A 25,612-nucleotide genomic window follows, 5' to 3' on the forward strand; every position below is an offset into this window, starting at 1 on the left:
AGGGATGGTGACGCTTCCTTCGTCTGCCTGGTTTACTTAGACCGTATGCTCTTTGTAGCAGGCTGCCACGGATGTACAGAACCTAGCACAACAACCCAGAGTCCAGATCTGATCTTCAGCTTCTGGGCACTACTAGAAATAAACATCGTGAATAATAAAGCTGTCAGACAAAATGCCAAAGCACCTGGAATTTCAAAGCTCGTCCTCAGCTTTCCAGGTTCCTGGCAAGGCATCTGGGGTTTGATTTGTCCCCTAGCTGTCACACGTGTCATAGACAGATTTGTATGTTACATGGAAGATGCATAGGGCCGGCATGGCAGAGTAAAGGCTGAATGAGAGGGCAGAGTAAAGGCTGAATGAGATATGGGGGCAGACTAAAGGTGGAATGTTCTATCTTTAGGTGCGTGTGTTTGTTTGAATGATGGTGCCTATAAAATATTTTTTCCCTTTTTGAATTTCCTGATATAGAGTTACAACCTTAATTTCCCCTTCTCTGAGATGCTGCCTGGGAACAGAATGATTGTAATACCTAGCCCTTAGATAACACTTTTCATCAGTAGATCGCAAACTGCTTCATAAAGGGGATCACTATCATTATCTCCCTTTTCCAGAAAGCCTCTGACATGGGCCCTCACCTCTTGAGCAAAGTAAGGAGCCACGGATCTGCGGGAAGATCCTCTCCTGGATCAGTAACTGGTTAAAAGATAGGAAACAAAGAGTAGGGATAAATGATCAGGTTTCACAGTGGAGAGAGGTAAATAGTGGGGGTCCTGGGGATCTGTACTGGGAACAGCGCTGTTCAACATATTCCTAAATGATCTGGAAAAAGGGGTAAACCATGAGGTGTCAAAGTTTTCAGATGATACTAAATGACTCAAGATAGTTAAGTCGAAAGCTGACTGCAAAGAGTTACAAGGGGATCTCACAAAACGGGGTGACTGGGCAACAAAATGTCAGATGAAACTCGGTGTTGATAAATGCAAAGGAATGCACACTGGAAAACATCATCCCAACTATACACGCAAAATGATGGGGTCTACATTAGCTGTTACCAGTCGAGAAAGAGATCTTGCAGTCACTGCGGATATTCACTGAAAACATCTGCTCAGTGCGCAGCGGCAGTCAAAAAAAGCAGGCAGAATGTTAGGAACCATTAGGAAAGGAATAGATACTAAGACAGAAAATATCATGATGTCACTATACAGATCTATGGTATGCCCACACCTTGAGTACTGCGTGCAGCTCTGGCCACCCCATCTCACAAAACACGTATTAGAATTGGAAAAAGTACAAAGGAGGGCAACAAAAATGATGAGAGGGATGGAACAGCTTCCGTCTGTGGAGAGATTTAAAAGATTGGGACTGTTCAGATTAGAAGACAGATGACTGAGGGGGGAAATGACAGAGGTCGATAAAATCATGCCTGGTGTGGAGAAGGTGACTAAAGAAGTGTTATTTACCCCCTCACATAACACAAGAACCAGGGGGTCATGCAATGAAATTTAATAAGCAGCAGATTTAAAACAAACATAAGGAAGTACTTCTTCACCCAGTGCACAGTCAACCTGTGGAACTCATTGCCAGGGGATGTTGTGAAGGCCAGAAGTATAACTGGGTTCAAGAAAGAACTAGATAAATTCCTAGAGGATAGGTCCATCAATGGCTATTACCCAAGTGGTCAGGGATGCAACTGCATGCTCCTAAATCTCTGACTACTAGAAGCTGGAATTGGATGGTGGGATGGATCACTCGATAACTGCCCTGTTCAGTTCATTCTCTCTGAAGCATCTGGCACTGGCCACAGTTGGAAGACAGGATTCTGGGCTGGACGGACCATTGGCCTGACCCAGCATGGCCATCCTTATGTTTTTATGTAGATGGGGAACTGAGTCACAGAGTGGGGAAGTGACTTTTCCTAAGGTCACCCAACAGGCCAGTGACAGAGCAGGGAAAAGAAACCACATCTCCTGAGTTCCAATCCAGTGCTGTGCAAGATTTACAAAGACACATTTATTTTGCCACTCAGTAGATGAAAACTCATTGCAAGTGAAGAGAGGGCCAACAGGTACTATAGGGAGTTTGTATTGACTGGAATAAGCACCAGCTCCCCCCTGAGCCCCACCCTGCTGCCAGTCGCATGGCCAGTCCCAAGGCCTCTGGAAGAGGTGAGGTGTGGGTGGGATTTTATGATGCTGAGATACAACAGGGCCTAACAAGACCATGCCACTTTCTAATGGATGCTGCAGTCCGTGCGAGAGGCGTGTAGGGTCCAGGTGGAAACCTTAGGAACGAGCCCTGGGAGAGCCCTGGTTGTTTCTCAAGCAAGAATGGGAGGAGTAGGGTAAATAAGGCAGGTAAAAGGCCCGTGCTCTTGGGGGGTGGGCCAGGGACTGTCTTTCAGTCTTTTCATTTTGGAATGAATGATTGCATGGAGCAAGGCATCGCTGATGGTCTGACTCTGGTAACTGAGTGCGGACAGGTGCTGTGTTCTAATCCCTTCCCCTCCGCACACGCAGGTCTGCCAATGCACCTCAACCCTGGGCTCCAGCTGCCCCTGACCTTCTCGCCCTGGGCTCCCCACAGTTCTGCTGATGCCCCACGCCCGCGGCTGTTCCGGTTCTGGAGCCCAGACAGCTCTGGCGTTGCCCCTCACTCCTGGCACCACCTGCTGTTCCGCCCTGCATCTCGCCCTCCACCCCGCCCCCGCACTGCGAATGCCCCTCAGTCCTGGCCCGCAGCCCCCCTGCTGTGCCAGGACTCCCCCTCGCCCGAGCAGACTCGCTGAGGTGGGGGGAGAGACCAGCAAATTCAGCTCATTGGTGCCCCCAGCGGGGTTCGGGTTCTCATTCATCCTGCCAAGCCCGCAGCCTCTTTCCCAGCCCCTGAACCTGCTGGAGCAGTGCAGGGGCTGGACGCAATCCAGCCCTGTTACCAAAGGCCTGCTGGCCGAGCGCCAGTCCCAAGGCTGATGGGGGGCATGCCCCGATGCTCAGTCCTGCTGCATTCTGGGAGGACACGAGCTCTCAGCCACTCCGGAAGCAGCAGCTGCCCTCGCCCTCCACCCCATTTTGGGATGCTGCCCTTTCCAGCTCTGCCCCATTCACCTCCTTCCCCGTCATCTGCTCCTCACCCCATTGCTAGGGCTTCAGCTGCCCTTCCCTCTTACCCACGAGGCCTGCAAAGCCCCCCCCCAACCTGACTGCAGCGGGGGCTGCTCCAGCTAGCGGCACAGGGCACAGCCTGTGCTCACTGCAGCAGAGAGCAGAGCGTGAAACCACCGAGCCCAGCCGCTCCCCGGCCTGGTCCAGGTTTAGGCCCCATGCAGGAGCCACCTCTCTTCCTGAGCTGTGATTCCAGAGGCTCCTGCTGACACACGCAGGGTCGCGCCAGATACCCCAAGTCACCAGGTGCGGCTGCCAAATCCCCTGGGGCCCTTTCGGAAGCAGGCTCCATTGTGACTCCTGCTAGCAAGCCGGTTGGCAGCAACCCCCAGGTGAGCCCCACCGAAGCAGGAGGAACCGGGACCGCCGGGGACATGACGGCAGCTCAGTGCCTGGAACGCCGGCGTCCCGAAGGTCCCTCTGCGCCTCTGCTACAGATCTAGGCGCTGTTTTCAAACGGCTTTGCTGAAGTCCCCTGAAGCAGGGAAGCACCTGGGCCGGAAAGGATGGTAACATGCTGGGGAGCTCGCAAAGGGCTCAGCGGGGCCGGGCCCTTGAGGAGTGATTCGTGCCTTGCCATCGCCCGGCACGGCCCAGACATGGACGGACGATTCCTTAGAGCGGGCGGCTGCCTTTGGCTGGAATTCTGTGCTGCGCTCCCTGGAGAAGAGCTCCCGCAGGGTCTGTCTGCGCTGCCATCGGAGGGGCGACTAGCTGGCTCGAGTAAGGAAAGCAGCGAAACCGCGGCCGCCCGGGACCTGGGTACGTGCTCGAGCGGCCGGCTGGCGCTGCTGAGGTGTCACGGTGGTTTTCAGGGGCTACATCCACACGCGCTGCAGCCACACCTCTGATTGCAGTGCAGCCAGACCCAGTCGCAGCTCTGCGTGTGGAGGGGAGGGGGGCTTTGTGCCCTGGGGTTTCTAGGCTGGTCAGGGGCCGAAATAGCTCTAGCTTACGGCAGCACCCCCGGCGGGCAGCTCTGCAGCCTGGAACTGCTGCAGCATCCCCAGAGCTCAGCACTAGGGAGATTCCCTGGCCCGTGCCCTGCACCGGAGTTTGTGAGAGGGTCACAAACCAGCCAGCCTCTGTATGCCACCGTGGCAGCACTCAGCGGCTGCGGGAGGGGAGAGCCTCCCTCCTTTCATCGCTAGCCCCGAGCAGAAACGCAGCAAGCACCAGAAGTTCCCTCACTACCGTACGTCCAGGAGAACATATAACCCCTGTGTGCCGAGCTGGGACTGTGGCAGGAGGGGGCAGAGGGCTCAGGGAATGTGCGATGGGATAGACAGCTTGTTGCACCTAGGTCCGTTCCAGCCCAGATCAACTAACCAACATGGGTGGATTTGGGGTCGTGGCCCACTCCTTAGAGGACGGGCATCCATAACACCAGTAAGCTCAGCACAGAAGCCAAGCCCTGACCAGATCATGGCAGCTCATCTCCTGGAGATGGTCAGGGTTGTTATTCTTATTTAGCTCTTTTCATCAAATGATCTCCAAGAGCTTTACAAAGGAAGTCAGAGTCAGGGGAAACTGAGGCACGGGGAGGCAAAGCGACTTGCCCAGGGTCATCTAGCAGGCCAGTGGCTGAGCTGGGAACAGAACCCATGACTTCTGAGTCTCAGGCCGGCACTCTACCCATGGGGTCACACTGCCTCCCCACTGCAGTGCATGGCTCTGGGGGAGCTTGCCCCATTGCTGCCCATGCTCTGGAGATAAGGGGGAGCTATAACGCATTCCGTACTACGGAGATACCGGCAGATGCGGCACTGCTCTCCCCTCCTGCTGGCCTGCGCCGGGGGCCAGTTGCGAATTACACACGGGGAATTACAGAGCAGGCTGCATCGGCGGGGTGGCCCGGGTCCAGAGCAGCGACGCTCAGCGCCTGCACCGAACCGCTCAAGCTCAGTGAGGAATCTCCGCGCCAGACACAGACAGGGTCTTTTCCCCCACTCAGTTCAGGGGCCTCCAAGCCCTCCGACGGCATGAGGCGCTTTGACACGAACATGATCAATTCTAGTCTGCGTGGAGCTAGTGTGCAGGTAGCCGTGCGCCCGCGTCTGGCTGCCACTCTGGGCTTCAAGCCCCAGTTCCTGGGAACAGCCGGTCCAAACAAGGACTCACCCTCAAAACCTTTCTCAGCTCTGTGATCACAAAGCAAGCTGTAGAAACACCTGGGGCCGTGTTCTCTCCCCCAGTCAGAGCCAGAGTTTCCAAAATGCTCAGCACATCGGGTGTCCCTGGGGTGCTAGGTTCTTGGGAGAATCGGGCCCTTATTTATGTGTATAAACAGCAGCTGAGCTTGGAGGGAAGATTTGGGTGCTGAGGCCTTGGCAATCTGGCCTATGATACACGCATATGTATCCACACCCCCCATCACCGCGGCTTGTGCCAGGCTCCCAGCCTCACACTGGGGCTACCCTTTGGCAGGAGGGCTATTGGGGCGGTTAATGAAAACAGGGGGCCAGAAGCGCCTTCCCAAGAGGCAGCCTGGGGCTCGTGGCTGGGGCAGGGGCTGCGGTGAAAGGTGAAAGGGAGGGGGGAAGTGCTCTGGAGGGAGGAAGCCCAGAGGCGAGGAAGCCCCGAGCAGGGTGTTTAGGGCCACCCTTCGCCCGCCCCTACTCACAGCTCCAACCCAAGTGAAGGTTGGAAAGAACTGGGTGGGGGTCTCCCCTCCTCCCACATGTGCCAGCTAGCCCCCTGGAGGACAGATCCATTGGAGTGGGGGGGACTCCATGGCCCCCGTTCCTCATAGAGAGGATAAATACACCCCTGCTGCATGCCCATTAGCCCCCACCAGAGATCAAATCTCCCCATACCCCCAGCTCCCCACACAGAGGTAAATCTGCTCCCAATGATTGTCCCCTAGCCCACCCCCAAGGTCAGATTCCCACCCCCACGCGCCCCCATAGAGAGAGGCTGTACGTTCACAACCCTGGGAGAGCATGAGGAAAGCCTTCCGCTGCTGGCAAGACCCCAACCGAGCCCGCCAGCCCTTTTATGCCTCTTGTGACTTCACTGCCCGACCCCACTACCAGGCCTGGGCTAGAGTTCACAGAGCCCCTTGAAAGGCGGAGACGGGGGGAAACGCCTAACCAAAACGGTGCCCCTTACCTGGTCCCGGATCCTCTCCTGCTGGCCTCGGATGGCCAGGGCATGCTGCGGGTATTTGTTCTTCAAGTGGTCCATGAAGGCGTCCCGCTTGCGGTCCATCTCGGCCTTCTGGAGCCCAGTCAGGGCCTCCAGGCTCTGGGCAGCGATCACCGTGTGCCGGCGTTCCGAGGTGTGCACCAGCCCGACGTTGGAGAAGCGCCGGGTCCCGTTCCCCAGGGTCCTGTATTCCCGTGGGTACTCCGCATCGTCCGCTGAGATCATGTGTGTGCTAGTCCTCTCGGGATCTACACGGGGTGGGGGAAGGGGAGAGAGCAGAGCTGGGGTCAGGGACCTTTCCGCCAGCCCTCGGCCTGATGCCTCGGTCATTGGGGCGACCGTCGAGAGGGGCCAGGGAATCCAGCAGTTACTGCTCCGTCGTGGAGCTTCTTGGTCAGGGCTGGCAGCCAGGGACTGAAGTGAGGGGCTGATGGCACAGGCTGGCCGGGGGCAGGGTCCACGCTCCAGATCCCCTGAGCAGAGCTTGGGCTGGATGGCTGGCGGCTGTACAATGCCCAGGGGATGGGGGCTAGGGGCCTGGCTCTCCATTACCCTGCACAGTTACGCTGTGACCACCCTGCTGTTTTTAGCATGCTAGCTCGAGAAGAGGGGCAGAGCATGGGCATGGGCAAGGCAGGCCCTGGCTGGCAACCACCAGACTTCATTCATGTGGCAGCCTCGTTCTCCAGAGGTGAAAGGCCGATGCCTGAAGCCCGAGTCCCACCTTGCTTAACACGCCCAGCTGGCCCTGGCTCACGGCAGAGCGACCCCACCGCAGCGCCTGACTAGAGGCGCAGGGGCACTGCGGGCAAATGCTCTGCACAGGCTGCTCCCCCCTGGGTGCTTGGCCATGCAATGCACCCCGGTTTATGGTACCACCTCGGTTTGGTGGCCAGGAGACAGAGCAATCCACTAGTTGGCTTCTCCGATGGGTCAGGTTTAAAGGGGTGCTGTCCAGTGGTCGAGAGCAGGGGGTGGGTCACACCTGAGGAGGAAGCATTGGCCGCTTGGTAAATCTCTCGAGATGGGTTGGATCCATTCGCTGCTCCGCTGCCAGGCAGCAAATGACATCAACAAAATACAGAGAGGCCCCAGCGAGACGCCCAGCAGGCGGGAAATTCGACTCCCTCCTTCCGTCTCTGCACAGGCCAGGGAATTAGGGCTCGCCCCCTGCAACCAGGGTCTGATTTCCAAAGAGCCCAGCACCCACGGTGGGAGGAGGGGGCAAAGGTGTGTGTCGGGGGGGACAAGCAAATCAGGAAGGAGAAGATCTAAGCTTCTAAGGGGGGGCTGTTGCAAGCCAGCAATACAGGTGAGTTCTAAACCTGTGGCTAAAGCATCTGACAGCGTCTCTTTAAATCGCCTCTCAGATAGAAGCCACATGAAAAGTCCTGGGCTTGTCCACGGTGACCAGATGCCAGCAACAGCCCCTGTGCCCCCAAGGCATTGCCACTTTCCTACCTACGCTCCCTCCCTCTCTGCTACTCGTTCGGCCCCCAAAGGAGGGCTTGGCGTCTGAGGTGCAAACAGAGGGTGGGTGGATTTCAGGCTCTGGAGAAGGGGGCAGGGTCGTGGGGGCGGATTCTGGCCTGGGGAGGAGGAAGGAGGGTCAGGGGCTGCAATCAGGGTTTTGTCCTGGGACAGATTGCAGCATAGGGGAGGGGAGGGGGAGGCTGAAGGCTGCAGGGCCGCCGGCCCGGGACAGCGACAGACGTGGACAGAGGGGGACAGGACAGGGGAACCACAGAGACCACAACGTTCAAAAGAAAAGGCTAACAATTGACTTGAAACCAAAAACAGTCAGAGACCCAGGACGGACAAGGGCCTGTACGCTGCTCCGGAGCAGAGACACACAGAAGGACACAGACAAACGGACATACCAAAAAGAAAATGAAATGCAGGGCAGTGCATGGGGGGAGGGGGACTCTTTCGGACCGCCGGCGCCGCTCTGAGGCTAAGGTCCAGCTGGCAAAAGCAACGCGCTCCCCACCTGGCGACAGGCATCTCTTCTCACTTCCCCAGGCAGGCGTGGGGACACGCTTCCTGCAGAGAGACGCAGCCAGCACACCTAGGCCCAGGGAGACCCCTTCCTCAGCCAGCTCCCTGCTCCGGCTTCACCCCCTTCCCGAGGTCCCTCATGCCCCAGATCTCTCTGTAGGCTCGTCCCCAGCGTTCACCTTGCCCCTTGCCTGCTGCTGGCAGATCCTGCATCTCCCTGGCTGGCCCTGTGCTGACAGAGCTCTACAGAGTCAGTGCCAGAACCCGTCACCACTGGGAGTCCCCCCCAACACACACACACGCCAGCGGCAGATTCTCAGCATTCAGATTAGGAAAGCCCCCTCAAACCAGAGCAAAATGCCCCTGTCTTGGAAGCATCTAGACCGCCTAGCGCCTCTCCATGCACAGCGGGGACCTGCCCGCATCACCTCTAAGACCGGCCTCGGCAGGGAGAGCTGGGAAAGCATCCCCCTCCGAGATCCCCTGGAGCGCTCAGCCCCCACAAACACGAGACCCTGAGAACGCAGCTCCAATGGGCAGCCTAGCTCTCACAGACGGAGCCCAGCCCCACGGTGCCGTGAGTGACCGAGGCGGATAGCGATGGATTGTTACAGGTGCCTTGGGATTAAAAAAAACACTTTAAAACAAGGTGACTGTAGCCCGGGATAAAATAACAGACAAAGGAGAGGAAGGATAGTCCTGTGCTTAAGGCTCTTGGCTGAGACAGCTGGATAGAGGGCTGAAGGAGAATCTCCACCAGCTGTTAACAGAATAGAGCCTATGACACATAGGCAAGCAGTGATTCTCACCACTAGGGGGCAGTGTTTGCATTACAATAAGTGCATGGGTCTTGGCTATTTATATGGCCCCCATTACTGTAGTATGTGAGCCTCTCACAATCTATAGCGTATTTATCCTGTGAGGTAGGGCAGTGCTGTTAGCTCCATTTTAGGGATGGCAAACTGAGGCACACAGCTGTTAAGTGACTTGCCCCATGTCACACAGGGAATTGAACCCAGAGTCTCCAGCTAGTGCCTTAACCATCAGCCCAGCCTTCCTTCATCTTTGGCTCATATGTTGATATTTCTATAGCCATTTCTACCCAGAGAGCTCCAAACATCAAAGCACTTCATGACACCCCAGTAAGGGAGGGAAGGATAAATTAACTCTGTTTTCATAAATGGGGAAACCGAGGCACAGGAAGCAAAGTAACTGGCCCAAGGTCCCCCAGGCAGAGAGCAGGAAACCGAATTCAGCTTTCCTGGTCCTGTGTTTGGGACCCCTGGACCACACGTCATTTCTGTGTCAATCGCCCCATCAGTCAATGGTCATTTGCAGAGTGCTGTTTGTCCCTCTTTTTGCAAAGGAGGAGGATACCACGGGGGTGGGGGCCAGCAATCACACAGAAAGTAAGGGGGTGGGGGGACGCTTGCCGGTTTGCAGCCACGGGTAATTCATTGGCTGCACTTCGTGATTTTAATTTCCAGTGAAGTTGTGCCGAGCCTGCGAGTGGTAATTAATGACTGGGACTCCCTGCACGCGGAGATTGCCTGGAGCTTTCCTGGAGCTTGAAAGGGGAGGGCAGCTTAGGGTCTGTCTCCCCTCAGCAAATTCCAGAATGCCTGTTAAATCCCCCACCCCCACAACCCCGCGAAGGTGATTCCAACATCTCCTTCCTTTTCCTTCCCCCAGGACCCGTCCCCCCACCTGCTGAGCTGCCCACCCCCTCCACAGCAGCCCCTCCTGGCCCCTGACCCCTCTCTCCCCTACTGTCCCCAGGACACTGCTCACTGCAAGATGCCATGCTCTCTGCCCCCCACTGCAACCCACCATGTCCCACACCCTGCCCTTCCCTGCTCGATCCCACCCACCCCAGCTTGCCCTGGCCTAACATGGGTTCGTGCACACACTCCGAGGAAAGTAGCCCCAGAGGACACGTCCAGGCAGCAAGTCTGGGCTGCAGCCGGGACCCTCTGACAGGCTCTCACTCCAGCCTCCCTGTGGCTCGCTCAACTGGGCTGCTGGGAAATGGTGAGGGAAACGGCTTTCTCAGGAGTTCTCTGTGCCAGGCTGGGGCTGGGACCGACACGCGGCTGCTCAGGAGAGAGATTCGGAAAAGCCAGCCCAGCTTCCCGGAGAGCCTGGCCTTGAAAAGCCAAGGGTCACCTGGCAGGCTGGTGCCTGATCTAACAGGCGGTGACAGCACCTCCGAGCCAAGGCAGCTGGGGGAAACTTTGGCCTAGGACATGCTCCAGATGGAAAGTCCAGCGGGGACTCCAGCCCCTGGGAGAATCTGCCTTGATAGCCACGTCTCCTGCGTGGAACCAGGCGGGGAATGGAGTTACCGGGCTGGGATCCGGCCAGGTCAGGGCCCCAACTCCCAGCTGCGAGACCAAGTGCCCCAGGTTCTTCCTGCATGGCAGATTTTCAAGCATGGGGCAGTCTTGCCCAAGAGAACCATGGGATCTTTCGTGAACCTCGTGTCAAAGCCTTGCTTTACCGCTTCCAGTGAAGGATACTCCCCCCTCACACACTGTACAGCCATGCCGGGCATTGGCTCTGTACTGATGCAGAGGGAACCGGCCGGCAATGCCAATGCTCATGAGCTCCCCTGTGTTGTTCCACCGCCCGCTCCTACAGGGACCGTCTCACCTTGCCATTCCGTGATGTAACCCACGGGAGGCGCCAGCCAACCAGCATCCCCTGGATGGGGCCGCCGTACCCAGCTGGGCCAGAGACAGCCCTGGGAGGACGAGCCAGGATGTCAGGGCATCCCCAACGCTGTCCGCCCCACGGGCAGCCAGCCTTTGGGGCGTGTCTCACTGATGCAGGGGGCAATGCAGTGAGTGGGGGTCTCTGTCCTGGTACGAAGCTGGTTGCTGCTCCCCGTTCATTAGACACAAACGTCGCGTTCTGAGCAACAGGGTCCAGCCCGGAGTGCTCACCACACCGGCCCCTCTTCTGTGCCTGGGATCTCAAAGGGCTTTGCAGACAATAGCTCTAAGCTCACAACACCCCTGGGGCGCGGGTACCTATTCTCAGCCCATCCTCGGGTGGGGAAACAGGCAAGGAAAGGCCAGATGGCTTCCCTAAGGCCACAGAGCAAATAGCAGCAGGGCCGGAAGCAGAACCCAGGAGTCCGGACTCCCCGTTGTTAACCTGTATTGTAGAAGTGAGAGAGAGAGGAGGCCTATTAAGATGCCCGGTCCCGCACTGGACTAGGCCCTACAATAAACAATCAAAGCCCGTGTCAGAGAAATGCAGAGCCTGGATCCCGGAGTGTGGGGAGGTGCTCGTGCTGCAAAAGAGTGCACAGCGAGCAGGGAGCAGCTGACGACAGCCTCCTGGGGAGATGCCAGGGAAAGGTGGCCAACCTCACAGGATAATCACTTCTCAGTCACAGCAGGCATTTCCACTACAAACTCCGCTCTAAACCCGACCGAATTCGTCCCCACACCGTCCCATGGCCGGGGGAGGTTCTCCCTCTGTCTCACAGATAGGGAAACTGAGGCACAGAGAGGGGCAGCGACTTGCCCAAGGCTGCACAGCAAGTCACTGGCATCATCGGAACGAGAACCCGGGTGTCCTAGACTTCCTCTCCAGCCACTCGAGCACGCAGCCTCCTGGCCGAGACCCGCTTGCATGGCTGAAGCAGGAGTGTGCGAGAGCGCACGATCGTGCATGAACAGTCAAGCCACTGCAGAGACAACACTGCCATTTGTGCCAAGAAACTCTCTCCTCTTCCTTGGGCAGTTGGGGGGGCACGGGGGGGGAGACAGAATTGCAATGGAGGGGGGGTGGAACTGCAATGGACGGGAGGCAATGGGATTGCAATGGAGCTGCAGCCTGCCCTGCGCTTGCCTCCTTTGGCCGGCGACAGGGCAAGCTCGTGCTGCAGTCCCGGACGCCTCTCCCTGCTTGGGAGTTCAGCAGCAGCCGTAGGGAACGGCACCGTGCCAAGCTCCCGCCCACCGATCGCCAGCGCATCAGCATGCAGCTCCTGGCTCCCTAATTACACGCTCTGCTGGTGGAACGCGCCAGCTCCCTGGCTCTCTCTCCCTTGCTAAAAAGAGTTATTTAAAAAGCCCTGCACGATCCGCAGGCAGGTCAGAGCCACGCTGCTTAGGGCTGGGGGGCCCACTGCTTGGCAGGCCTTCCGCCACCCCGGCTCCCTGCAGAACCCCCCATGCACAAGGGCTCTCGCGAGGGGGTCCAGCCGGAACCGAAGGGAAAGATCTGTCGGTGCAATTAACCCCAGGAGCCACACGCTGGAACCCACCAGTGCAGCAATTAGAGGAGCAGCCCCCGCGAACACTCCTGGCAGGTAATCCCAAGGAGGGCCCCTCTCCCCGCTCCGGATCCCAGCGCCCCTCATCTCCAAAGACAGAGGATGATGAGCAAGTGGAGGGGGCAGTACCCCTGCAGGCATCGGATCGTGGGCTCCATCTCCAGGCCAGGCTTTGCCAAGCCCCCCATATTATTCCTACTCCCCATCTTTTTCCCCAAGGCCAAAGCTGCTTGTGGAGGCCTGTGGCTGTGTGGCTGTGTGCTGGGAGCCTTGCAGCTCTCCCAGACTAAACAAGGTCAGGCTGAGTTTGTACGTAGATGGGAGACCACCGGGCCTGGCTGTGAGAAAGGAGCGAAACCACATGTGGTCTTTCATGATCCCATAAGAACAAGGGTGTTATCCAAGTTTCCTGGCCAAAGTGAAACTGGGGTAATTACATTCCACTGACCTAAATCCTCCCGGCCCGATAGAATTTCTCTTTTTTTCCTTTCAAGCTGATGCCGCCTACGGTCGCAAGATGTTCCAAACAGCTGCCATGCTCCAGCCTAGAGGTGGCTGCAAGTCAGAGAGTGGGGAAAGCGATTTGTTTGTCAGGTGCTTCCTGAAGCTGACCCTAAGTTAGGTCCTGGGGGTGGCATAAGTGGGAGCATAGCAGCGAAGGGGGGTGCTGCAGCTAATGGGTGCGCCACAAGGTCGGCCCAGTTGATGGTTGTATAAGCCTGAATGGGGGGAATGGTACCTCCAGCTTCTGAAACCACCCCTGCTGCTCAGCCATTGGACCCATCCTCTCCCACCCAGAAGCCAACACCTCTCAACTGCCTGCCGAGCCCTTTTGGTGATGGTGCCCTGCCTAGCCCTGGATCGTGCTGGCTGTAGGGACAACTTGAGACAGCTCATCCTGCCACCCTGAGAATAATTAAGCAAAAAAGTTTCAGGAGAGAACGTTTCTCCTGGGCTCAGCCAGCCCCGGGTTCCAGCGCATGGGCATCCCCCTGCAGCGCCAGGAAGAAGCATGGGTTGCAGCGGGCAGGGAATCCAGGCGTCCCATACAGCCTCAGCCTGCTGCGGCAGCCACACCGACATCCCAGTGACTCCGGAAGGCTGAGCCACCGAATGAGAATCACACATGCACATTGCAAGCTGGGCGAGGTGGGGGCTGCCTTTGCCACCTCTGTACAGCGCCTAGCGCAGTGGGGCCCCGCTCAGCGTTCCTCTGGGCTTCCCGACCAGCTGTGATAAATCGTGCATGATGACAAGGAAGGGGAGGAAAAATCGAGAGGAAAAGGTCAAGCTTCCCAGGGTAGGGAGGTTCTTGGGGGCCCGGGACTGGGGTGATATATTCCGTCCTTCCAGCAGAGAAAACAGGAGAATGAAGCTAGGCCAGGAAGGGGCCCTCGCAGCAGTGATTTCAGCCCTGCGAGGCGGGTGGCAGCCCAGGCGTGGAGCCTCAGGGCTGGGGACACCATCCACGCTGGCATCTGCTGGGACACAGCCATTGAGCTGGTCCCCGTCTCCAGCCCAGCCCTGGCTGCGGGTCACTCGTGCAGCAGCTCCATAGGCTTGGTTAGTGAGTCCTGACCGGGCCCCCAAAGCCGGGAGTGACCGTCGTGCCTTGGGGGGAAGAGGCTCAGGGCTGGCCGTGAACGTGAGAAACCCTCCGGAGCCACAGCGCCACGTGCCCTGTGTGGTGGCCTCGCACCTCGCCTCTGGCTTGATCGGCCCTCGCTGGGGGACGCACGGTCCCCCGCCCAGGTCCCAGCCCCCGTGGAGAGGGCTGATCTCTGCTGGTCTGGTGGGCAACACCTGGCCCCAGGGGCTCGCCCCCAGGGCTCTGCTGACCCTTTCCCGGAGAGAAATGTAACAAACCCCACACGAGATGGCTCCAGCCACTGGCTCGGCTCTGTCACGCCTGGCCACGCAACTGGGGTGGGGCCTTTGCCTCCAACCCCCAGCTCCACCCATGGCTCCCTTCCCCGACACAGGCTCCCAATGGCCTTCCTGCTCCCCAGCGCAGACTCCCCACAGCCGCGTGGCTGGTCCAGGCTCTCGCTGCTTGGCCCACACCCGGAGTGGGGGACGATCGCCAAGGAGGTGACGCTGCGGCCAGTCTGTGCAGTGGAGCTGGCTGGCTGACAGCACCAGAACGGCCCTGCTGCGTTACGGCCAAGGGGCTCCGAACCAGCCTCCCGGAGCGGGGCAGCAAAGGGAGACAGGACGGAGGTACCCGCCCCGCGATTCCGCTCAGGGGTTGGCGCCCCTTCTCTTAGAGACTTGCCCTTGGGGGTCCCACCAGCATTCAGCCCTCTCTGCTTCAAGCCTCCTCCAAAAGACTCCAGCTCCCCTAGTCAGGCGGGCCTGATGCCCCCGCCCCGACTCACAGCGCCCCCGCTGCATGGCCAACCTCCCGCCTTGCAGTGTTTGCGCTTAGGCTAGGGGGCGCCTCCCAGCCACGCCCTGACCCAGCTCAGCCGGGGCAGCCCAGCCAAGCTTCCCTGGCGATCCCTCGTCTCCTGCCCCGCCAGTGCTATCTCCAGCCACGGGGAAACCGGAGTGGCTCCCCCTCTGCTGCTGGAAACGCCTGCAGCTCTCCCCACTCGGGCCTGGAGTTCCCAGAAGAAATCAGCCAGGCACCCAGGGAAGGCGGGGTGCTGTTGTGTGCATTGGGGGGGGTTAACTGGTGGGTAACAGCTCCCTCCTCCAGCTCTCTCTCCCAGGACATGCCCAGGAACAAGCAGGTCCCACCACGTCCCGGCAGCGCTCGCTTACCTGTTGGCTAACACAGGATGAGCGCCGAGCTGGCTTCGGGGTGGTGCCGCTGTGAAGGACGGATGGCTTCCAGGTCACAACGCCCACCTTCCTGGGGGTGGTGGGCAGGGGAACCCCGGCCCCACACACACACCCTCCCTCAGCAGGATGGAAAGAGGCTCCTTTGCAAGCAGCAGAATCCCCACGACGACAATAGCAATCCCAGGGAGAGTCCTGGTGTCTGGGGCGAGGCCCTGCTCCCCGGCAGATGGTGGGTTAAGGAAGCTCTGGAATTCTCCTCTGATTTATCCATCCATGGCCTTACCTGCCGACCAAGGTGTCTCCCCGGCCGCTGCAGGGAAGCCACGCCCCAGGGTCCTATGGGACATGTGCTGGGGACACAGCCATGCCCCCCTTCCCCTGTGAGATCTTCCTGAATGCCAGGCAACAGCACCAGCCCTGCTCCTCGCAAGCCTCAGAGAGACACTGGCTCCTGGGGAACTGTGCGCACAGCCCCAGCGATCGCTCTCCTTTTACATCTCCCCACCCCCTCGAAAGGACACGGCTGAGGATCCCACCAAAAAGCCACCTAGCCCCAGAGCGCCAGCGCCCCACGAGATGTGCCAGGGAGGGACGGCACAGAGGGTCCCTGGCGGGATGTCATCAGGGGCCGCTCGGTGGGGATGACCAGCGAGAGGATCCTTCCAACACAGTTTATTACTGCAGCTTCATAAATCTTCATGAGCCAGCGAGGCTCACGCGGGCCGTGAAAGCAGCGGCCGTTAGCAGAACATGAAAAATCGTCCGAGGGAGGGAAAAGATGGAAAAGGGGAAGGACGCGGCATTTGGAGAGATCAAAACCCCTTGGAGCTACAAGATTCCTCCCTGCCCAGCCATTAGGGAAGCAAGAGAGAGAAAGCAATGCACTCGTATCCCTCGGAACCACTGCAGCTGTGGAGATGCAGGGCCAGCGGGCTTTCACTGGCTGGCTGGAGTTCCCGGCTCTGGAGATAACCCCTTCCATGCCGTGCTGCCTGCAGACCCGCAGCTGGTTCCCTCCCCCACCCCAGCTCCCTCTCCTCTCCTGCCACCTGCACCGCCGTCTCCTCCAAAGCCTGGGAAGCCCTTTCTCTTTCTCGGCGCAACTTGGCTGCTGCAGGGTCAGGCAGGCGCCTGTGCCGGCTGTCCAGTGGCGGGATCCTTCGCGCCGTCGAGGTCCGTATGGTTAAACGTGAGAGGAGGGAACATGGTCGGAGTGAGGGAGCGATGGGAGAGGGGCAGATCCCCGACTTGGAGCGTTTTGACGGGCCGCACTCAACCGCGTCTGTGCCAGATGGCTCACCCCGGTGCCTTTCCCTCGGCGCGGGGTCTGCCCGACGGAACGAGCTCGGCAGAACCGGCTCAAGCAGCCCTGCACTCGGAAAGCCGCCGAACCGGCGCAGCTAACCCAACGGTCTGGCGGTTCAAGCCGAAGGGCAGAGCCAGCTTTGGGGAGGGCTGGGTTGGCCTGGCTTGTTCTTCCGGCTGGAGGGCCCCAGAGCAGCCCAGCTCAGTGAGCCCACCCCAGCTCGGCTGAGACACGCTCTGCCTTGCTGAGGTTTCACCCTGTGTCCATGCTGGAGTGGTTCAGAGCCCGTCCCATGGCGCCCACGAGCAGTGCATTGTGGGAAGATGGCGAAAGGCCGTCTGTGCCCTACAGGAGGAACCGCTTGTACTATTACCCCGTCCGGGTTGGCATCAAGCAGGATGGCAGTTTAGAGCTGGGGAAAGCAAGTCAGACCCCATCAGGATTTGGCCCCCGCGTGCACTGCTTGCGATACACGTGGGCGTGTGGGTGCCAGGGGCGTGCAAGGCTCTTGGAACGGTACGTGGCTCGAGTGCGTCACAGCCTCCTGGGGAAAGATGCTTCCACCAGGGGCAGCCTCAGCCCGTGGGGAATGACACAGGGACTTGGCTTACCGTGCTGCCCTAGGGAAGTGAGCGAACCACCCCCCCACCGGGCCTATGGGCTCTAGGGGGATCTGTCCTCTCCTGCCCAGGCTCCTTCACACTCAGGGCTGGAGTGCTGGCCAACGGGGACCTGCTAGCCCCACTCACTGCTACCAGAGGAGGCAGCAGCCCTCAGGGCCAGAGCCAGCTGCTAGGGGCCCTGCCCTCCTACCAGCCAACCTCTGCCCGCGAGTCTAGACAAGGGCAGGGTAGGGATGGGGCCCCTCCATGCAAGTGGCCCAGGTTTTCTCCGATCTACCATGGGCAGCATCAGTGGCAGGATCGTTCGCGACCATTAAACGACGGTGGCACAGGCTGGATCTCACCCAGACGAGCTGGAAGGCTGATGATCCTGGGGAACGCCAGTCAAAGCTCTGCTGGCAAGATGGCACCCATTAGGAGCTGGCACTGAGACAAGGGGCAGAGATGCTGCCGGAAAGGGCAGTCGATTCACAGTCCAGCTGGCAGGAGATTTGCTGTGGGAGACGTGATAACATCTCCTTTAATTAGCAACCTGCGCGGGCACTGGGGCAAAATAATACCTTGGCCTTCCCTTTATGGTTAAAAAGCTTGGATCTGTGAATCACTGGGCAGGGGGCAGAAGTTACTTCAGGCACCCCCCTTCTGAACCTGCCCTCCCCAAAATGCAGCCCCAAAAACACCCTGCAGCTGCCCCCTACACAGGGCGGCCCAGAGCAGCATCTTCCTGCAATGCCCTCTTCTAAACCCACCTTGCACTATTTCCCCTTGTATTTGAAGCCTTGCCCGGAGCTCTGTCTGCCCCTCCTGGTGCCCCCCCAGAGGAGTTGATTGTTTTGCTACCCAGCCCCTCGCTGCTCGCTGCGATTCCTGGAAAGGAGGAAGTATTTTTATTATCGCCATTAACAAGCGTTCTGGGACGGCAGCTCAGGCAACAAGCCCAGCAGGAGAGATATCCATAGTAACCCTCGTCCCGCTTCTGGGAGCCATCCACAGCCAGTTACCGAGCGTCTGCCTCAGCCTGCCCTGAATGCAGGACCCTGCAGGCGGCTAGCCGGACTCACTCACGCTGGGCAGGGCCACGGAAGTCAACAGGCCCTGCCCCTTGTGCCACCGCTTACACAAGCACTATCGGATCCTCCTCCCACTGTGCAAATGGCTACCCGAGGTGCCCGGCAATGGTGAACCGGGCCCGTTCCCAGAACAAGGCGCTACGCCGGGGAAGGGCGCCAGCATCTTAACGAACACGTTCCCTTCTTCACCTCAGCTAGCCACAGCCGCCTCTTCTAGAGGGCAACGTCCAGACTGGGCGCGTTGCCCCCGTACTATGCCACCCCAGAGTGCTCGCCCTCAGCACTGCCCGGCACCCTGGGGTTAGCCCCAGTCAGGCCCTGGGCTCTGCCCTCCCTTAGCCCCTTGGCTGTGAGCAGGAGGGAGCTGGGGTGGAAACCTGTTCGCACCCAGCTCCTGCTGCACCATCTTCTCCAGGGGCTTGGCTGATGGCCAGAACAGTATCCAACAGGGGCTGAGACTAGACCTCAACCTTGCAGCTAGAATGGGTCTAACTGTCCGTTGAGTCCACCAGATGCCGCCCTACTCCAGGGTAGGAAGGCTGGGCTGGAGGGGCAGGGCACCCGACTGGGAGTCAGGCTACGTGGGTTGAACTCTTTGGGCAAGTCACTAATCTACCCTATTCCTCATTCCCCCATCTGTAAAAGGGGGACAACGCGTCCCTCCATCACAGGAACGTGATGAGCAGAGCTCCATGAACGGCTGCGCGATCCTGCAGCAATGGGGCTAACCAAATACAGGACACACCCACTCGTCTCTCCTTGCCTGGGCAGGATTGGTCCCCGCTGGACATTGACAAGTGCTTTGTCCACTCTGCTGCTGAATGACCAGCTGACCAGAAAATGCTCCAGCTAGAGCAATGCTCGGACCCTGGCTTAGCCGGCGCGGCTGCGAGAGGCCACACTGAGCCTGCTCCACGCCGTGCTGCCCGATTATCAGCTGCCATATAGCTTCGTCTGGGTCTCACCAACAAGCTTCCCCCCCCCACAATCAAAAAAACATATTGAAGAGCAAATCAGAATGCAAATGAACCAGATGAGGAATGCAAGCTCCCATTATCCCATCGCCCTGCCACGCGCTGAACGGCGCTGATTAGTGCCAACGGTTTTCAACAGCCGGAGCTGTTTATTTAAAGTCAATCTGCAAAGAAACGTGGCCTGGCATTGGGTTCGGCTGCGGCAGTCTCCTTTCTGCTGGAAACCTGACATAAAAGCCTCCGATTTGTCCCTAGAGCTGGGAGGGGGTCTCAGCCTGGGGGCCAGGGGCCCCAGCAGGTCAGGGGCAGGTGTCGGAGATGGAAACCACCCTGCCCTGCCTTTAATACTAAACGTGAGGGGGTCCGGGCTAGATCCCAGCGAGCTGGGAGGGGATTCCAGGAGGGAAAGTGAGGCCTTGGCATGGCAGAAGTGGAGAAGCACTGGCTTGTGATATATCTGGCCATTGAGAACCAGACAATTTTACCCTCTGTCCACACAGATCTTCTTGGTATCCAGTGGGGCAGAGGAACTGTCAGGTAACTATTACTAAGGCTCTGTTGCAAACATTCAGGTCGTTACCCGCCTAACATTAACCCATTGCTCTGGGGTAGGGAAACAGCAGCATCTTCACAGAGCGGGGATTGAGGCCCAGACTCACCCAAGGTCACACAGGGGATCTGTGGCGGAGCCCAGAGACCCCGAGTGCCTTCACCACAAGGCACCATCTATCTCCCGGCGCCTGGACAGTCTCAGGCTGAGCCGAGTGCTTGTGTAGCCTGACTCCAGTGTGCCTGCTGAATATCACACCCCATCACCAGCACGCACCACCCAGACGGTGCCTCACACAACGGGGCCCTGCTTGCTGGGCACTAGGGCGACACCGAAAACCCCGGAAGAATAATGCTTATTATGAAGTCAGGGAGGGAGGTGCACCCAAGCACCTGCGACGGCACTAAAGTTTGTTGCCCAGCTGAAATCTGAAGCGCTTCGATCCCCCCGGACTGGCTTATCTGGATCCTTATCTCCGAGCCCCAGGAGTCAATCCCCCGCGCAGCAGAGATCCAGCCAACCGGGCTGCACCCAGGTCTATCTCTGAAGCGCCAGCCCTGGGGACTGATCTAAAGGCCAGGGCTCCGGAGATGGGAGAGCCGCAGCCACCTCCACTGGAGGAGAATTGTCAGCAAATGCATCCCTCTGCCTGGCAGAGATAAGCACAAGGAGGAAATTAAACAAACAAAACCACCAACCCGACCCGTCATAAAAACCCAGCCACGCACAAACAATCGCCGCCAAGCCGGCAGCCTCCCAGCCTGCCATGTAAGGCAGCCTCCCAGCCTGCCACACCGCGCCCATTGCTCGAGGACTGCAGGGGGTGCCCCAGGCCACAGCGGGCATCCTGGGGGAGGTGAACGGGTGTCTGCAGGGGGTTGGAATAGTGAGGGGCATTTGGTTGCACTTCCACAGTGAACTCACTGTGCTCTGAGTGTGAGCCTGAGCAGAGGCCGCACACGTAGGCCTGTGTAGGCATATTTTGCCTGCTCGAATGGGTCTGTCCCAGCACATGAGCATCAAGAGAGAGTTTGTGTCCTTAAAACAAACACAACCCTCCCCCCACCCTCTGAGCCCCAGGGCTGCCTTATTTGAGGAGGGAAGAGCAATATGAAGAATGAAAGCTCACAGTCGTCTTGACGATCCATTTGCTCCTGGAGCAATGGAGATCTGGGGCTGCATCTCCTGGAACAACTCAGGTATTGCCAGATCAAACCAGGGGCTGGATCCTGTCTCCAGCTAGGGCCAGTGCCAGACGCTGCAGGGGATGGTGCAAGAATCCCCCTAGAGGACAACTATGGAATAACATGGCCACTGGGGAACTTCCTTCCTGATCCCCAGCAGTTAGTGGAGGTCTTAGACCCTGAAGCATGAGGGTTTACAGCCCTTAGACACGCTTTTGTTAGCCTCTTTATGGTAACCGAGGATGCTCTCATTGTCTTTATAAATATCTCCTCCTTTTTTTAATCCTACTAAGCTTTTGGCCTCACTATCTTGTGGCAGTGAGTTCTACAGGCTAATTTTGCATTAGAAATTAATAGAGGAGGGACGGGTAACCACGGCTCAATGTGTGTTTCATCTCCTTCTCTCTCCCAGAGGATGTGAACCTACTACAGGTGCCAGCGGGGGGATTTACTGCTTCAGCTCAAGCTGCAGCGGCTCACGCTCTGAGCTCTGGAAGTCCTGAGTTCTATCGCTACGGGACGTTGGCGGCACTGCATCAAAATAAAGGACCAGAGAGGCCGATGGAAAGGGGGAAATGCTGAATAACATAAACACAAGCAGGGCCTGCTCCTCTCCCTCCCATGCTGCCATGATAATGACAGGCAGTGCAGCCTGACAACTAGGAGGAAACCAACGCGGCTGCCTTCCCACCCCCCGGATGCACTTATTGCTCTGGAGTGGTGGCTGCAAACCTGGGACTCTCCTCTTCACCCAGTGGGCCAACTGTCTCCCTCCACAGGCGGGACTAGCAATGGGGATGAAGAACAGACTAGGAGGCTAGCTAAACAGGGGAAACTGAGGCACAGAAATGGAGGAAGTGACTAGCCCGAGGCCAATGGCAGTGTCAGGAGCCAAACCGAGCAGTCCTGACTCCCAGGCTCCATCTTCCCCTGCACCCAACAGCCAGGTGATGGCCCTGAATCACTGCCTCTCTCCCACTGCACGTGTGTGCACAGACCCATGTCATAGAATCATAGAATAGAATCATAGAATATCAGGGTTGGAAGGGACCTCAGGAGGTCATCTAGTCCAAGCCCCTGCTCAAAGCAGGACCAATCCCCAACTAAATCATCCCAGCCAGGGCTTTGTCAAGCCTGACCTTAAAAACTTCTAAGGAAGAAGATTCCACCACCTCCCTAGGTAATGCATTCCAGTGTTTCACCACCCTCCTAGTGAAAAAGTTTTTCCTAATATCCAACCTAAACCTCCCCCACTGGCAACCTAAACCTCCCCCACTGATGTCCTCTTCGGCCATCGCTGCTAGGGGGCTCCTTGCCTGGCTGCTGGCAAAGCCTTTCACACGTGTGCAGATCAGTGTAGGTGCTACGGCACTGGTGATGGGCCGGCGAGTGTCTGTTCACCGCTGCCCTCCACTGGGCAGAATAGATCAGACTTGCTCCTGCGTCCCCCCTGCTGCTGTCAGGAGCCAGCCGGAGCTGGTGCTGGTGCTTCATGAGGAGAAGCGGGGGCGGGGGTTTGATAAGGGAGGCCGGATTAGCAGGAGATGCTGCAGATGGGGATGGCACAGGCCTTGGCAGAGCGGGGAGGCTGGAATGTCAGGGGGGCTGCAGGTCGGGAGTGAGGGGCCTGGCAGAGTGCGCGCACGGTGCCTTCCTGGGCTGTGCCCTAACCAGAACAACGTTCAACGCCCACCAGGCTATCGGGCTTTTAATTTCCATGGTGCGTCACGGCGCGGCTCAGCCCCGTACCTGACTCACGTGACCCCTGCGAGAGAGGCGGGGATTAGCTCCATTTTACCCTGGGGGAAGGTGGGGCACCTGAGATCGCCCAGAGGCAGAGCCAGGATTACTCAGAGCTCCCCGTCCTAGAACCACCAACCCAGAGAAGATTTTAAAAACCACCAAACCCTAGAGCCCCTCGCAGAATGGCTTGGTCCAGGGCAGGGAGGGATTGTCTCCCCGCCATGCAATGCTGAGTGCCCAGGCAGCTCTCCGAACACTCAGGAAGCCAGTGTCCGTAGGCCCCCATGGCTCTGCCAGCCAACCCGGCTGCACTGGGAAGCCATTTTCCCCGGCAGATCAGAGGGGCCAGAGCCACTCTCCGGCTGCTGGAGAGATTTTTAGGACCACTAAGCACTGAAATGAAGGCTGCTTTGCATGGCCTGCTGCCTCCTCCCCTGCCATCCCCTGCAGAGCTGGGCTGCAGTTAGGCTTAAAACCAGCCCTGACTCCTTCGAGGCGAGCGACTGAGGCAAATTACCCTGGAAATTGATTCCAACTGATCAGGCATGAGGAAAGCAATAACCGCCCCCCATGCAGCGCCGAATCAATGTGTCCTGTTACATGGTGGGAGCAGGACTGGGAGGACAACCCAGGGAGGCAGCGCGGGGAGCAACGGAGAGCAGGAGCGACAGGGCAGGTGGACTTGAACTTGGCTAGAAGCATCATCCTTCCCACAGGAGCCCCCCCACACCCTCCACCTGCCTTTGGATTAGCCTGGTGGGGCGGCTGACGGGGGGGCCGGCCTGCAGCAGCGTGAGCACTGGGGAACAGCTCTAGCTACGGGTCATTAGGGTGACCAGATGTCCCGATTTTATAGGGACAGTCCCGATTTTTGGGTCTTTTTCTTAGATAGGCTCCTATTACCCCCCACCCCATCCCGATTTTTCACACTTACTGTCTGGTCACCCTACGGGTCGTGGAGAAGGGGCTGAGAAGAGGGAATGCAGTGCCGTGAGCCGCAGCACCAGGGCGGGGATGGGGACACTGGGCATGGGCGTGGGGAGGACGTCATGGTGTCAAACCGAAGGCACCCGTCACGGTGGTAGCGAAGGCACTGAGCTCCTCTTGGCCCATTCCATTCCGTCACTCAGAGACACCACGCACACAGGGCATGGCCACACTGCAGCTTAGCCCGGGCTGTGACTTGGGTGTGAGCCCAAGCGCGCCTTCTGTCCACACACAAATCGGTCTGACCCGGGGCAGCGAGCACTCGGGACACGGGTCTTAGGATGCTGCCAGAGGGGTGGGCCAGAGCCTGAGTCCGGCTGTGACTCAGGTCCAAGCCCTGTCATTTTGTCGTGTGGCCGCAGCTCAAGCCACAGACCTGAGTCACGAGGTCTGCGCACTGCAGTATGGACCTGTTAGCGCGGCGGTGAGACCCGGGCCCAGCGATGGCAAGCCCACGTTTACGCTGCAGTGCGGACGCTCAAGCACGGCTTGGAAATTCTGAGTCCACAAGCCCGGGTCCCACAGGCTGGGGTTTACAATGCCAGCTGGTCTAGCAGAGAGCTGTGATTGAAATGCCCTGGGGAGGAGGTGATGGCCGAGCCGTCTAACCAGATGACTGCGTTATAGATGCCGCAGCAGGACAGCAAGTGCCTCACCCGCTCCTCTCTAGCCGCGCCAGCCTTTGCCCCCCCACCCAGGCAGAAGACGGGTTAAAGCCGCCTTGGGGAGGCGGTGCAGAACCCAGCCGATTAAAAGAGAGCTTATTGAGCCAGCCAATAGGGAGAAGGCTTAGTGGGACAGCCAATCAGGGCCAGGCTGGCCCATATAAGAAGGGCTGTTGAGCAGGACAGGGGCAGACTCTCCCTGGGGGCCAAGGGAGGAGGACTGGCTGCCCTGTAGGAGGGGGGCTGGGGGCCACCTGACAGTGCCGGTCTCAGGCCCTGATACAAGGGCGGAGAAGGTGCTGGGGCTGCGGGGAAGTGGCCTGGGGGAAACAGACGGTGGAGTAGGAGGAGGGGCAGTACGTGGCTGCTGGCTATCGGGTCCCTGGGCCGGGACCCGGAGGAGCAAGCGGGCCCAGGTCCTGTCCTTGCCTTTGCCCCCCCCCACTTGCCCCCGAGGGGAGTGGCCGGACTGAGGATCGTCGGGTCCCCCGGCAGGGGGGAGAGAACTGAGTGGGGCGCAGTCAGAGGGCTGTGTCCAGAAGAGGATGCTGCGGTCCAGGGAGCGAGGTGGGGCGAGACGCCACTAGACGAGGGTGCTCCGGCGAAACGAGAGCTAATTGCCAGGGCGGCCAACAGGAGGCGTTGTGGTGCTGAGTCCAGCCCCGTTACAGACCCTCTGACAAAGTCCTTTTGCAGCTAACTTTACACATTGGAGCATTTTAGGGCCGGACGCCTGGCCCCGCCGAGGTCAGAGGAAGCTTTGCTATCCGTTGCGGATAGACAGGGTCCCTCCAGTGATACGCAAGTCCCATGAAGCGCTCCCTATGGCACTCTGTCGCTCCCCCCATTCCCACGGTTTGGATCTGGTCCATGCCTTCTCTACCGAAACCTGGGCTGGATCCAGCTAGGGTTCAAGCTTCCTTTCAGAAGCCAGGCAGGCAGGGACTGCTGGTGGCCCCTCTAACCCACCTGTAAAATGGTTGGACACTAAACCACAGAGTTGAAAGGCCTGATTCACCCCTAATCAGTCCCCTGGGGAAGTTCTGTCTGTCTGGTTATTATCCGTTTTTCATCAGACCATCTTTAAAACACAGGCTTTTCGGGGGAGGGGCAATGCAGGGGCACTGCC

The 25,612-nt window shown here is 58.6% G+C and overlaps 1 protein-coding gene across 23 annotated transcripts in view; it reads right to left on the reverse strand.

Moving 5' to 3' along the window:
- The window catches only part of SRCIN1 (SRC kinase signaling inhibitor 1), a 180,072-nt gene that overhangs the window by 92,142 nt on the left and 62,318 nt on the right, over positions 1-25,612 (reverse strand). For all 23 annotated transcript variants that reach the window (XM_043536627.1, XM_043536612.1, XM_043536634.1 and 20 more), the window contains one exon: positions 6,273-6,556. In XM_043536627.1, the coding sequence (XP_043392562.1) occupies positions 6,273-6,556 (284 nt within the window). The remainder of the gene's footprint in view (positions 1-6,272; positions 6,557-25,612) is intronic.

The sequence above is a fragment of the Chelonia mydas genome, chromosome 27, assembly GCF_015237465.2.
Source record: "Chelonia mydas isolate rCheMyd1 chromosome 27, rCheMyd1.pri.v2, whole genome shotgun sequence".
Classification (NCBI taxonomy): Eukaryota; Metazoa; Chordata; order Testudines; family Cheloniidae; genus Chelonia; species Chelonia mydas.